Here is a 14,934-nt window from a genome sequence, read left to right as displayed (position 1 = left end):
CCCTGGCTATTTAACAAGTCAATATACCCAAAAGTAGCTAATAAATAGAAGTTAAATGTCCATTTTTATTTAATACTGACTTAAAAAGCAAGCAATAACATGTTAGAAGGAAATACAAAGCTGATTAGCATGACATCTCTACCTCTTCTCGTTAGGATCCACGTCTCTGGATCTCTGCTTTGCCACAAGTTTTGCCATCCTCTTGGCTTTGTTCTTCTGTCGATTGCTCATGCCTGGACGAAACTCTGAATCTATGAGCTCTGCAGCCGGCTGAAGGGGAGAACACAAAACTGAACTTCCAATTGAACATTTTAATACAGTAAGGGCCCTTTTACACCTGGTATCAGTGCTGAGCAATAGTTGCAGTGATTTATGCATGTTCACCATCTCCTCTAATGTCAGCCTTAAAACTGTAAGCTTTCTGAAGCGTTTGGCATTTGTAAGAGATTCCAGCACCACTCACCAAATGGTTGCGTGAGAAGTGACAGCCCAGGCTTTTACCAGGCTGTGATCTGTTGGTACTGGAAGCGCAGGCATCCTCCAGGTCCTCATCATTAAAAAGCTCCTCTGTGTCCATGCCGATCGCTGCACCCATATCCAATCCCAACTTCTTCTGTAACTGTTTCCTCTGCCGAGCCAAACGCTCTTTGGGATCTATCTCACCTGAGAACAGAATGCAATCATGAGTAAGAATTGCAAAACAAAAGTCATCACCAACAAGGGTGTTCTAGGTGTTTGCTTTGCAATCCAAGTCAAAACTCTATAATATTCTGGTCTCTCAATATCACCCATTTTTCTGTCCACCACATAAAAAAAATTAATCACTTGCATAGAAAAGTAACAGCACTCCTCAATGAGGTATCATTCACAAGTTAATAACTAACACCACATATGAAATAGAAAAAAAACAAGGTGTGCATGGAAAGATGGAGATGACAAACTTCATCAAATTTCTTCCATACTGACATGCAAATAAAGGTACATTTAATCACCTGCACCTCTTATCCACCTCTATAACAAAGAATGTCAAATGAACAAATGCTAATTTCCTTACTACAATCAAATTTAATCGTATCCAAACATACAAATTTCTTTTTACGTTCTGCTCATAGGCAACAATGAATTAGTCCTAGATGCATTTAAGATCATATACTTCTGTGGTACAAAAGGTGCGGGATGAGTTGATGTTGAGAAATTGAACAAACCTCAACCCCAAGTACAAATAAGTGTAATAACAGCATGAACGTTACAAATCTGCAGTGTTAACATACACATATGAGAGATATAACCCTACCTGTCTTGTCTTCTTGCAGCTCAAATTCAGCACCTGCAGAGCTGAGCAGCGATGCTCCGTGCTTGAGCAGATGGGAGATATCAAACCTGTAGAAACTCAGCCTGTCTGAGGAGATGTCCTCTGGTGACATATCTTCTGCACACACCTCTGAGAAAAACAACATGTATTAAAGCACTTTCTCTACTCAAGACAATCATTAGACAGAAGCTTAAGTCTTGTTAGCTTTTAATGTGCCACGTGGCATTACCACTGCTGGATCAAACTGGTGTTGATTTGCATTAAACAGCCTTGATAAAAATCACACAAAAAAATAAAATAAATCTACGTAACTAGTTACCACAACAACGTGCCTTTACGTAAATATCAGACAGAAAATCCCAAAACATCAAGTTCTCTAGTAATGCAATCTGGGATTAATCAGCTCACCGTCTTTTGGCTTTGGAGCTGGGTTCCATTCTGGAATATTCCTCACTATGGCTTCAACAGCTTGTCCCGCTGCGATTCGTGTATCCCAATTTGGACTCCTCAAGTATGTTAAAACCTATTGAGCCCAGAGGAAAGGAAACAGAACAATAACCTAAAGAGTTCAAATTCAGCTAAGGGCAGCTTTGTTCAAATGTACAAAACATTAGGCAAATAAGTAACCATCCAAACCTTTACCTCAATGCTTATGTTATTATTGTTATTGTTATAAATATGCTATTATTATATGTTAATATTATTCCTCTGTAGCACCTTCTGAGCTTTTCACAATTAAAATCATTAATCCAGTCATCAAAAAAAAGAACATGCAAAGAGGGTGTTACAGCACCACTAAAAGGCACAGGATTGCATGACACCAAAGGGGAAAGAAAAAAAAAAACAAAAAGGGCAAAAAAAATGCCATGATTTTTGGAAATGTAAATAATTCAGTAATGCATCTCAAACTACCATGATAACACCATCTGATACCACCACATCACATTTTGTAAGAGGGTGTAGCCATTCTTTCAGTTCAGTTTTGCACGTCTAAATCTTGGTTCAATTCTGATTTGTTTTTCAAATCCAATCTTTAGCTCTACACTGGCATTTTGCAAGTAATAAAGTTAACCCATTAGTTCAGACAGACAATCAGCATCTACAACCATTGCGATAGTAATGATAAAAGTGTCAGAATTATGCTAAAATACTTTTTTTTTTTTTACATTCAAGAGTGTCTAAGCAGTTCACAAAATGTTTTCACATCACATATGAGAGCACTGTGAATTAGGGATGCACGATATTATCGGACCAGTATCGGAATCGGCCGATAATGGCTTTAAATGTAAATATATCGGCCCGATATGAAAAATTATGCCGATATGTCTAGCAGATAAGAGGAATACATTAACTCACATGTGCTCAGGGTGTGCTAGCGATTGGATCACGTCAGCAGTGAGTTGTCGCATTTCGTGTGCCACTGATAAGGCTGCCTGACACACCTAAAATTCAAATGCAACGTTTTTGCATTCGAATGTGGATTTTTATTTTAAATTCAACAAATATTCGAAATTCGAATTTTTTTTTGACAGCCCTACTGCTTTGGATCGCTGCATTTAAACTGAGAATGCACATACACGTACTATTTGTAATTTTTACAAATTGTTTGGTTTAGACCATTTACAAATGTTAAATCTTAAAATAAAATGTTAAGGTTACCACTGCATCTTCCTGGACAAAAATGCAGAGATTAATATATAGTTTATTTAGGCCTATAGTTATTTTCAAATCTTAAATGTACTGGCATTATAAAATAACTTCATTATTGTTCATTTAATTCTAACAAATAAGTTCTTGTTAAAAACTAAGCAAAATTAAAAATAATTTGCTTATAATTTCTGCACAGGAGAGACTTGGTGTTGTTTCCAAACAAAAGGAAATATATCGGCATCGGCTATAGGCCAAAATGAGTTGAAAAATATCAGCATATCGGCAAAAATCCAATATCGTGCATCCCTATTGTGAATAACAGATGGCAAGCATGCATTCTGGAACACTGCATGCTAGGAAAGACATTCTTCCTGTACAAATACAAACGGGTGCTACTAGACTTGTGCCGGTATTCGGTAATGCGATATATCACGGTAATGAATATGCACGATATTGTTATCTTGGGCACTTCTAAATACCGTGAATAATTATATATTACAAATTATTTAGAATTTTGAATGCATTTTAAGAATACTTTTCCCATCAACTGGTCAAAATGCACAACACTGCTGTATGCTGCTTGAAAGACGCATGCGCACTCTGACATAAACAAGGCGGACGTGAAGCACATGGCGGAACATGTGAGAGACGCTCTGGATGAAAGTGCACTTTCACTCTCTGACAGCAGATGGCGCTAAACTGCAGAAATAATAATAATAATAATTCATTTAAATGCAGCCGTTACCCCGGAAACCCTGTAAACAAAGCAGCTGCACTACTTCCTGTTTCTGAATCATGTTTAAATTATTTAAATAGCCATTCAGGTTTGTGTATTTGCTATGATGTTCATCACAGCGCCAAATACTTAAATATTTAGACTTAATAGGCTATTTATTTTCAATCTTTTTTTACATTTTAATCTGGACTACAACATGCCCTAGATATTGTTTGAAAGTGTTTTGATTCTTTATTGTTTGGTCACACTTTACATTAGGGCTTCATTCAGGGGTTAATTCATTAGTTAACAAACTGCCAATGAAAAAATCTTCCGAACATTCATTAATCTTAGGTAATTACAATACTTAATAACACGTTAATAAAATCGAAAGTTGCAACTGTGTTATTTAATGAGCTAACATGAACTAAGACTTGTATTTTTTAAACAAAGATTAATAACTTCTGTAGCAAATGTAGCTATTGCTCATTGTGAATGTTAATGCATTAACTAAGGTTAACTAATGAGGTCTTATTGTAAAGTGATACCTATTGGTCTTTATAATTCTTTTGCACTTTAATCTGTGTAAAACTTTTAACTTTATACATTTTTCTGTATTGCTTTATTGCATTTAAATGTTCAGTTATTTTTGTTATAAGAAAAATGTTATTAAACCTGTTATACTGTATTATGACAGCACTTTTGAAAAAAAACTAAATTTCAATATCGTGATAACACCGTATACCGTGATAAAAGCATTAGTAATTAATCGCAACATGAGAATTTGATACCGGCATATCCCTAGGTGCTACTAGTACAAAAAGGCAATCACGTTGTTCTTTAATGTGTTTTTTGCTGTTCAGACTACAAACGACTAGATGAGTCTGATATGTCAAAAAGAAAATAAAAATCAGATATTCTACTAGTCTGAACACTCACCTTTGATAGCAAGTTATTAAGCTCATGTGGGTGAAGCTTAACAACATCTCCCAACTGCTGAGCAGCTGCTTTACGGGTAACAGGAGTCGAACCTGTATCCAGTAAGATAAACAGCCGCTCCAACCTGGAGACAATGAGACAGGATGTTATAATTAACACAACGAAGATCTGACTGGCAATACAATTGTACAATGTTATAAAATCATCACTGAAGCCACAATCACACTAGACTTCGAGGATGCAAAATTTCTTCACACGCTGCAAGGGTCATGAATCATGATATGACAGTCTTTTTTAAAAACAAATTCATCATTTAACAAATACTCCAAATACTAATAAATAAGCAAACCTGAAGCTTTCCCATGCAGTACAGTCACAAAGCAATGTGCTAATTAGCAAATAAATCTGCTTGTTTGTTTATATTGTCACAAAATGTAAACTACACCATCACCAAGCAATATGTATGTAAAGTTGGATATACAGTACACCCAACTTTATCTGCATTCATACAGTATTATGTATTAATTTGCATGAGTATACAAACATTTACAGATATAGCTACATCAGGAAGATATACAAACAGAAGACATCATTAGCTTCATGACTTTCTGTATAGCTATTTTGAAACAATGCGTATAGTTAAAAGCGGTGTAAAAATAAGACTGACTTGAATTTGAGCAATTTCAGATCAGAGACCACCAAACTAATTTTGGTGTGTAGTGAAATTCGCTTTCCAAAATCTCATGAAAAAGTAGAAAAGTTTTATTATGACAAAGTTTTCTCTATGCAAAATAAAGCTTCTGTTTTTTCCCTCCTAATAGCACCAGTGGCATTGGACGCGTATTTATCTAATGGTCTGGTTGCATTACATTTGTTTACTAATTTATTATAACTAATTGCTGGACACGTGATCAACGTGGCGTCGCCCATGAGGGGGCGACCCGACTTATGAAAAACAGATGCTTTCCATGAGGGTCTCATATTAATTTATTTCTTTGCCTACATTTTAATTACTAAAAAACAAATTTGTAAGTGTAAAAACAGACATCTACTAGCAGCTTCCCTCACACCATCCTGTCATACGCGTTATATAACGCCACATTAATCGACTGCATCAACTGAAGAGATGGATTAGGAGAAATGAGTGCTGCCTTCAGTCAGTCTGGATGTTAAAACTGTCTTTACTGACGGTGCCCAACCCGGAGAGGGATGATACTGCGTGGTGTTAGTCCACTAATCACCCGGCGGATTTACACATTAACCGGAGATTTCCCAGGATAAAGTAGAATCATTATGGCAGACCACAAACTGTTGGATTCATAACGCACATGCAACATCACACAAAACACCGCTTAATATACGATATACTGCATGAGATAACAGAATTTGACAGGTCAATTTGTTGGAGGTTATACTGATTCTGCAGTCTTCGGTTGTGAGGAATTACGTATAACATTACGTTACTTGACACTGACCGTTAGAAAGAGCTCGACTGACATACATTTAACCTATAATGTATATAACAAAAGTAAGTTATTAAGAGTTAGAAAATGCAACTGTGGAGACACATTTGCCTTTGGCAAATCAACCTTTATCCACAGACTCACCTTGAAACAGCCATATGAGCTGCTCGGGTTTGGATCCGGGCGCGGGGTTCGGTTCAGGATCGCGTGCGCGGACAGGCCCGATCTCTCGCGCACTGCCTCAAAATCGGTCTGCTCGCTTATTAAATATTTCCCACAGCGCCCGAGGACGCCGAGTAACACCTACGCCAGCGTACAGATTGGTTTAGCCCTCAGCACTTCCCCGAAAACGGTATTTTAATCGAATAAACGGGGGAAAGTAATTTTGTAGATCACAAAAGAGAAGCCAGGCGACTGGTTTTATATGAGGAGCCATCTTGCATTTATTCCTTCCTCCATGGTAGGCGCGCTGTGATTGGTTACATGGGCTCCAGCTGACCAATCACAACGCGCTTTTCAAAAAAGGAAGCACACAGGACAAGAAAAATATTCTCCGGAAACAAGTTTTTAATCTAATTTCCAGTGGAAATATTTTATAATGTTGAGTGGGAAGCATTTGTTTTGCATCTGTAATTATTGGAAATTCGTATTTGAGGTATTTAATCAAATAATTTCAATCGATGACAATCTGTAACACTGAGTTCCCTGTAACTGATGCTAGTATGACCACTTCATGGGAAATTACGTTACACTTGCACAAAGACAAGCATCGACTTGAGAAAAGGAATCTGATGAGAAAACTTTTAGAATCACTCATATGACGAATGGAACTAAGAAAAAACAAAATGTATTTATGTAGGCTAAGTATATTATATGATTAGTTTTGTATGTATGTGTATTTATTTTTTATTTAAGAAATTAGACCTTTGTTAATGCATTTTTATTTGAAGAATTATATGTGTCTGTCTGCGCTTTTCTTCCCCTTTAAAATAGGCTATAATTAAAACATTTCTTGACTTCGATTAACGTGGAAATGTATATGCCAATTCGTTTCATAATACTACATTTCTAATATATTATTTAAATATTGCAATAAAGGTTCTATTTGATACACGCTCCTTATAATTAAACTAAAATACAGACAATAACTCATTGGATATTCCCTACATTTGCTGTCATTATCGGATATGGAACGTATTGCGGTTGAACCTGGCTGAGTTTCTACCATAGTTTTTTTGTAACTGGTCTGGGTTGCGTTTCCCAAAAGCATCGTTAGCCAACTAGGTTGACCTCGATTGGTAACGGCGGAATTTACCATAGTTGATTCCGGCAAACGCACCCCATGGTTGATGTGGTTGATGTGGTTTCTCTCTGTGTTTTGCCTCCCTCTGGTGGTGACCCAGAGTATGTTCATTGAGCTGGTGAGATTCGACGACCATAGACACACTGAAACACATAGTATTAACATACAGTGCTAAAAATGACTGTTTTGTGTAAGGAACTACGCTCGCTGTACACGGTAAAACTGTCGATTTGCAACAATCCTGTCAACATCTCATTATGTGAAGCTTTAAATAAGGCAGAAATGTTCACCTGTTAGGTGATGACTGCTGACTGGCCTCGTTTTTTGTTTTAAAGTTTATTTTAAAGACTATTTGTTATGTATTCAGATGTGCTATATATTCAACAACAAGAAGAATTGAGAACCATGAAGGCTAAAGAAGAAAAGTATCATAGATCAAACCACATTCTGTCCACATCAAATGTTAAAATGGCTCCCATGGGTGCTTCAGATTGGCAGTGTGCTATTGATGGAGATTTGTACTTTCAGATTATTAATTATATTGATGCATGTGAAAAATAAATGTGCATTCTTCATCAGTGCACTATTTGTTATTGTATTACATCCCTCTTATAAACCATTTGCCTTTTAACTCTTCCTTCATCTTAATATTGCAGGTTTTATACATTTATTCACCAAAGGCTCCACATCAGTTTCTAAAAATGAATTTAACATGCTCTAAATGGTTTTAGACCAAATGCTCTGTTGTCATGACAACATTCCTTTTTGTGTGTGTGTGTGTGTGTGTGTGTGTGTGTGTGTGTGTGAAAGCATTAAGCCAATGCTCCAGTTCAGAGGTAGATACTGGTTTTATTGGTCTAAAGTCTGTCCATCTGTATCATTACCATTTCACTGTTTTCTTTCTTTCTGTACAGGAACAGTTCGTTTATCACACTTTCATTCTCGAATGTTCACTGAATTTATTTATATGCAGTGTTGGGAAGTAGGCTAGTTACATGTAACTAAATTACGTAATTTAATTACAAAATAAGGTAACACTTCATATTAAGGTGTCCTTATTACACGTTACATGTACCTACTATTATAATAACCAGAGGCGTCATGCCCATTCAAACCGAGGGGGCACGTGCCTCCTCAGATTTTTGAGCCAAGTGGATTTTGAATGCAGCTTCCAAAAGAAAAAAAAATAGCCGAATATTTTTATATTTGATACGATCACACCGGCGTGATTAGATCGTTCAGTGTGGCACATCACCAGCTGCTAAATTCAAATCTGCGCTCGCTGGTTGGCGCTGAGCCAGAGACAGACGCATTTTTACAGCGCTGCGCATTATAACCAATCACACACGATTCTGTTGAGCTTATGAATGCAATGACCAATCAGAGGCGTTCAGATGAGTGCAGATGTGCGAACGATGTAAGTAAGAGATTCATTTCACAGTGATTATAATTGGAGTATTTGTGCTTGAACTCTGGCCAGACTGAAGTCAGTGAAAATGTTCTTTGATAATGTAAATGTTCGCATTAAATAGGCTACAAAGTCAGTCGTATTAAAAATATTTTATGGCATGACACCAATATCTGGTACTTTTTGAACAATTTGTTTATTGAGAAATAAATTATGTCAGTATAATACAGTAACGTTGAATCAGATCTCTTATTTACATATTAATAATACTAAAAGAAAAACAGCAACTAACACAAGAAAAGAGAGAAAGAAAAAATAATAATAATAAAGACAAGGGAAGAAAAGAAAAAAAAGGACACAGGTCAGTTCAAAACACAACACAATAAGATAATTTGGGAGTACTAGTCATACATACCTGGGATACAAATAAAAAATTAAAATAAAAAGGGGTAATTTGGGGTAAGGGGTAAATGGCTGATGGCTTAATAATAAATCGTGGCTGAGGGTGATAAAAGAATCAAGTAATTTGATCTCTTTCTCCCTCCATTATATTACAGAAATCTGAGCTTGAAATAAAGGATATAAATGGTTTCCAAATATTAAAAAAAGACACTTTACCTTTCAGAATATATGTAATCCTTTTCATTGACAAACAAAAGGACATGTTGTTGATACACTGTATAATCTGTGGCTTTTCCACTTTCTTCCAATACATAGCTAACGCTTTGCTTGAAGTATACATATGTCAAAAAGTTTCTGAGTGCTGCTACTGTATACAGTATTCTCAGAACAGGAACATACCTGGTACTTAAGGAAAAAGACGGGTTATTATGCGTAGTTAATAGATTACACTATTAGGCTACTTTGCTCATCGCCCATTATAGATCAACTAACATAATCTAGACAGGTGCAAAATGCATTTGCTTACACATATTTAGAACAGAAAAGGGGAAAAAAAGGACACAGGTCAGTTCAAAACACAACACAATAAGATAATTTGGGAGTACTAGTCATACATACCTGGGATACAAATAAAAAATTAAAATAAAAAGGGGTAATTTGGGGTAAGGGGTAAATGGCTGATGGCTTAATAATAAATCGTGGCTGAGGGTGATAAAAGAATCAAGTAATTTGATCTCTTTCTCCCTCCATTATATTACAGAAATCTGAGCTTGAAATAAAGGATATAAATGGTTTCCAAATATTAAAAAAAGACACTTTACCTTTCAGAATATATGTAATCCTTTTCATTGACAAACAAAAGGACATGTTGTTGATACACTGTATAATCTGTGGCTTTTCCACTTTCTTCCAATACATAGCTAACGCTTTGCTTGAAGTATACATATGTCAAAAAGTTTCTGAGTGCTGCTACTGTATACAGTATTCTCAGGACAGGAACATACCTGGTACTTAAAGAAAAAGTTATTATTATGCGTAGTTAATAGATTACACTATTAGGCTACTTTGCTCATCGCCCATTATAGATCAACTAACATAATCTAGACAGGTGCAAAATGCATTTGCTTACACATATTTGAGAATCAAGATATTTCATGATATATTTAACACGTTTGGGAATATTTCGAATAAAAAAAGAGTTAATTAACATTACTCAGTACTTAAATGTATAATTACACTGTAACAAAGACAACTTAAAATAAAATCTAAAATATGAGAAACGAATGTTTCAGGAGTTTAGCACACACAGGACATGCTTATTTGATAACTGTTTTATTTCCTATTTGGGTTTATGTATATGCTTTATTTTTTAAGATCAACAGTTTTTTCCAAGGCATTGTTAGATGCCAGTGTTTCCTGACAAAGATTTGATTTCAAAAACAGTATTGTAGCTATTTCCTGTTATGGTTTTAAATCTGTATTTAACCTCAGAATGATTGCAAAGCAAGTCTGATTTTGTGGCGGGTGTGTTTTAAAACTAAATTATTATCATCTTAATTCAAGTGCTGAAGGATTTAGAAAGTCTGACAGTAATCAGTGTTGAGTACTACTATAAGGTTAACCCTGCCTGGTTTACATGTTTAAAAATGATTAACAGTTGTAAGCATTAGAAATTTAGGAAAGTAATCGAAAAGTAATTGCATGTAATCAGTTACATTAATTTAATAAATTAACTGAAATAGTTACACTTCTTCTTACATTTTAGATAGTGTAACTTGTAATCTGTAACCTATTACATTTCCAAATAACCTTACCAACACTGTGTATATATTGTCTCTTTCTTTTCTTCTGAACAAAAAAAGCAACATGAGGAAACCCCTGCTAAAACCTGATTTTCTACAAAAAATAATCTAGCAAAAATGTGAAGCATTAAAAAAAATAGCATTTACAATAAGGTGTTTGCTCTATATTTTGGTGATTCTAAAAAGAAAAAGTTTATGCCAAGGGAAAACTTGTAGGTCAAGAACTTTTTATTCTCAAGTTCTTTCGAAAAACAACTGCTTTAAACTAGTATGCTGATCTGAAGAACCTACAGAATTGTGTAACAGAATGAAACAAGGTCTTGATAAGGACACAGTGCTTTGTTGATTGGTTTGTGATGCTTGAAGTATAATGTTGTGCGTCACCTCTCAGTCTTTTTGATCACATGAATGTAAGACTGCTGAAATGACACTTCACATGTGCCATTACCTCTGATGAAACCCTCTTTACTAATTAAATTAACTGAAATAGTTACACTTCTTCTTACATTTTAGATAGTGTAACTTGTAATCTGTAACCTATTACATTTCCAAATAACCTTACCAACACTGTGTATATATTGTCTCTTTCTTTTCTTCTGAACAAAAAAAGCAACACGAGGAAACCCCTGCTAAAACCTGCTTTTCTACAAAAAATAATCTAGCAAAAATGTGAAGCAGAAAAGAAAAACACTGGGGTCTAATTGTTGCTCTAAAAACAACGTCAGTAATCCAGAATTGTGTCACAGGACTGTGCGTCAGTGTGGTTTTCCAGCTGTCAGTGTGTGTGGAAAGCTCATGATTGTCTGGCATTGTCACCTGGAGTTTGACATACGTGTTAAACCTGCACATCTGGTTCTGTTCACATGACGGCCTTTCAGCTTCTTATAAATCACAGCACTGAACAGAGACAAACACACGCAAGAGGAACACACAAAGAAACACTCATGTTGTACATTGTGGGGGTAAGTTTACCAGCTTTTTGCATTATCACCATGTTTTAATGCTTGTGTTTGGTGTGTGATATATATAAACTAAAAATCAATTCAATATACATGCAGTATTTTAGGGGACACCAGATCTATCAGCCACAAAGGCTGTATTTCAGTAGCTCTAAGGTTTAGAACTCTAATGAAAGCACAAATTATATATATTTTTTATGTAAAAATAAAATATATATATATATATTACATTTTAAATTATATTAACAAAAAACTGTTCTTTTAAATTGTAACAATATTTCACAATATACTGTTTTTATTGTATTTTTGATTAAATAAATGCAGCCTTGGGGAGCATTAAATATTCAAGACTAGAGTGTGTCATTTGTACCGTTTCTCTTTCATTTATGCATTTTTCTTTAATTTGTATCTTTTTGCAAACATATTTTTCTGAATTCTTCATGAAAATTAAAATGTGTCTTTCTACAGATTGCTTTGGGGCTAATTGTCATCATCCAGTGCATGTCACATGGTCTGAGTCAGGTGAGAGGAAATGTTTAAAAATGTTTTCAAAACTGGTTAATCTGCATGTAATGGTCAGCAGCCAATTATACACGATTATCTTGCTATGACATCTATTGTTGGGAGAAGCAGGCGGAAGTTGCAGAAGCAGCAGAACTAGTCAGAAGAGAAAAATATGACAAAAGCAGGTGGAGAGGGAGTTAACACTTACATAATGCTGATGTTATGTGTTTGTTTGGTTTTTGTACTGTCTGCAGTTCGAGAAGAGTCTTTCTTGAGCATCTTGGAACTGCATTAAAGCAATAAATTCAGTAGCTTTTTGAACAATCATCACTTTAGAACAGGAAGGTGGAGAAACGGAGTGTTTTAATGCTGCTGTTTTGCTCAAAAGTGGTTTGAATGTTGTCTTACATGTTTATTGACTGTATTGTCTCCAAAACAGATACATGCCAAAGTTGGGAATGCCTTCCAAGAAAAAAATATGCTTTACATAAACAAGGTAGTTGGCTATGTATGTGAAAATATATCTCGTTCTCGTACTGCTGACTGAAGGATGCACATTGATATCTGATTGTTTTCCTGCAGTGGAGAATGAACGATCAGGAACTTCACCTCATCATTAGACTCCTCTCTGTTGGGCTGGTGGATGCAGATCCAAACACTCTGCACCATATAAAAGAATACAGAGATCTGAGAGGAAGTTCAACCTGAGAGGGGAAGAGTCATCCAGATGATTATGAGTTTCGCTTCCTGATGATTAACCCTAATAAAGGAAACCTGACATGTTTTCTTTTACTTCGGTTACTGGTTATTCAAGGAAACATGAGACATGGCAAAGACCGTTGTCCTCCCAAACCAAAAGACTTTGAAGCACTTTCTCATGAAATGATATCCAAAACATCTGGATCATCTGTTCTTATAGACTCTGGTGAAATGGACAAAGAAGAAATTATATGATGCTAGCACCGATTCCCATGAAGAAGAACAAACGTTAGGGTAGAGAATGTTTCTAGCATTTGGATTAGAATGCATTAAACATATTCCTACATGCACAATGTACAGAAATTATTTGGCATTTTTAAGCCAAAATTCAAAGTTTCCAAAGACAGATCTGAAATGAACTGAAGCAATTCCGTTTAAGATATGAAGCTATAATGTATAAACAGTTTAACAAAGTAATGTTGAGCTTTATACAAATTTATAAAACAGCTACCTTAGTGAAAAATATATTAAAATGTGTTTGAAATGTATTTTTATGCATTTATTTCATGCTAAGTATACAACAAATACATTTACATATTTATATGCTTATTAAAAGTTGTACTTTTGGTAGACTAAACTGCTATACTTAAAGCTGCAGTCCGCAAGTTTTGCCTCTTTGTCGCCATCTCTGTTTGAAAACCTGCAATTGCAGCTGTGTCCGGAATTATCTTCCTTGGGTGGGTTGTGAGTCGGCACGGCTCCAGTGCGGATGAATCTAATGGCGCTTTTCCACTGCATGGTACGGCACGGTACGGCTCGGTACGGTTCACTTTTGGGGGGTTTTCCACTGGGTACAGTACCTGGTACCTGGTACTTTTTTAGTACCACCTCGGTTGAGGTTCCAAGTGAACCGTACCGTTACCAAAACGTGACGTGTAAACTCTGCTGATCACGGATTGGCCGGAGAGAATCGTCACTACCTGCGTCACTGAACTTGCGACACAAACACAAAAGAACCGCTAGATTTAAATCAGCACAGCCAGCGAAGGATCGAACGCAACTGTTTTGAACGAGCGCACCTTTTTTTTAACAACCAAAAAGTGTCTGTTCCTTCTGTTGCGGAAGAACAGACGTTCCTCTCGTTGATAGCAGAGGAGCGGATCCAGCGAGAGCTTGATGGGGCGACGCGGAATAAAAAAGTTTTTCAGGAGTCGCAGCAATAGAGGCGGCACAACTATAACAACATGTGAATAATCCCGCCCACTCTAAAGCGGTACTGAACTGCAGTGGAAACGCAAACCGAGCCGTGCCGTACCGTACTGAGCCGTGCTGAGCCGAGTCATACCATGCAGTGGAAAAGCGCCATAATGTTCTGAAGAGTATGTGTGGCAGTCAGTCACCTCACTGGTGTGGATATTATACTTTGCACTCACAGATTCTAGCTTACGACTTGGAATATATGACTCAAATAAGCATTTTCACCGGATATTGTCATCTGAACAAGTAAGTAACAAGTCTGCCACGTTTGTTCTGACCAACTGAGGAAAAAAGCATTACAATAAATCGCGCTACCAATGGTGATTTAATCTAAATTAGCTCATATCACATCAAACCGTGCAAATTATTATTATTGTCATACTTTATTCTCAAATTGTTAATGTTAACAACATCAGCATTATGTGACGATGTAAATATAGTGTGTATAAGCGAGTAGATTTAAATTTCTGTACAGTCTAATATCTAATTGTCATACCATTCGAATTTCATATTAAGAAATT

The 14,934-nt window shown here is 36.0% G+C and overlaps 1 protein-coding gene across 1 annotated transcript in view; it reads right to left on the bottom strand.

The window, feature by feature from the left end:
- The window catches only part of btaf1 (BTAF1 RNA polymerase II, B-TFIID transcription factor-associated), a 28,100-nt gene extending 21,579 nt beyond the window's left edge, over positions 1-6,521 (bottom strand). Inside the window, exons 1-6 of the mRNA XM_016561744.1 lie at positions 6,224-6,521; positions 4,617-4,740; positions 1,721-1,835; positions 1,295-1,441; positions 464-663; positions 143-270 (exon numbers count right to left, since the gene is read on the bottom strand). Coding sequence (XP_016417230.1) covers positions 143-270; positions 464-663; positions 1,295-1,441; positions 1,721-1,835; positions 4,617-4,740; positions 6,224-6,237 — 728 coding nt within the window. The 5' untranslated portion in view covers positions 6,238-6,521. The remainder of the gene's footprint in view (positions 1-142; positions 271-463; positions 664-1,294; positions 1,442-1,720; positions 1,836-4,616; positions 4,741-6,223) is intronic.
- Positions 6,522-14,934: the final 8,413 nt, after the last annotated feature.

The sequence above is a fragment of the Sinocyclocheilus rhinocerous genome, unplaced genomic scaffold (assembly GCF_001515625.1).
Source record: "Sinocyclocheilus rhinocerous isolate Xijiao unplaced genomic scaffold, SAMN03320098_v1.1 scaffold1069, whole genome shotgun sequence".
Lineage (NCBI taxonomy): Eukaryota > Metazoa > Chordata > Actinopteri > Cypriniformes > Cyprinidae > Sinocyclocheilus > Sinocyclocheilus rhinocerous.
The sequence above is the reverse complement of the archived record's forward strand: the minus strand, read 5'-3'. Positions and strand labels throughout refer to the sequence as shown.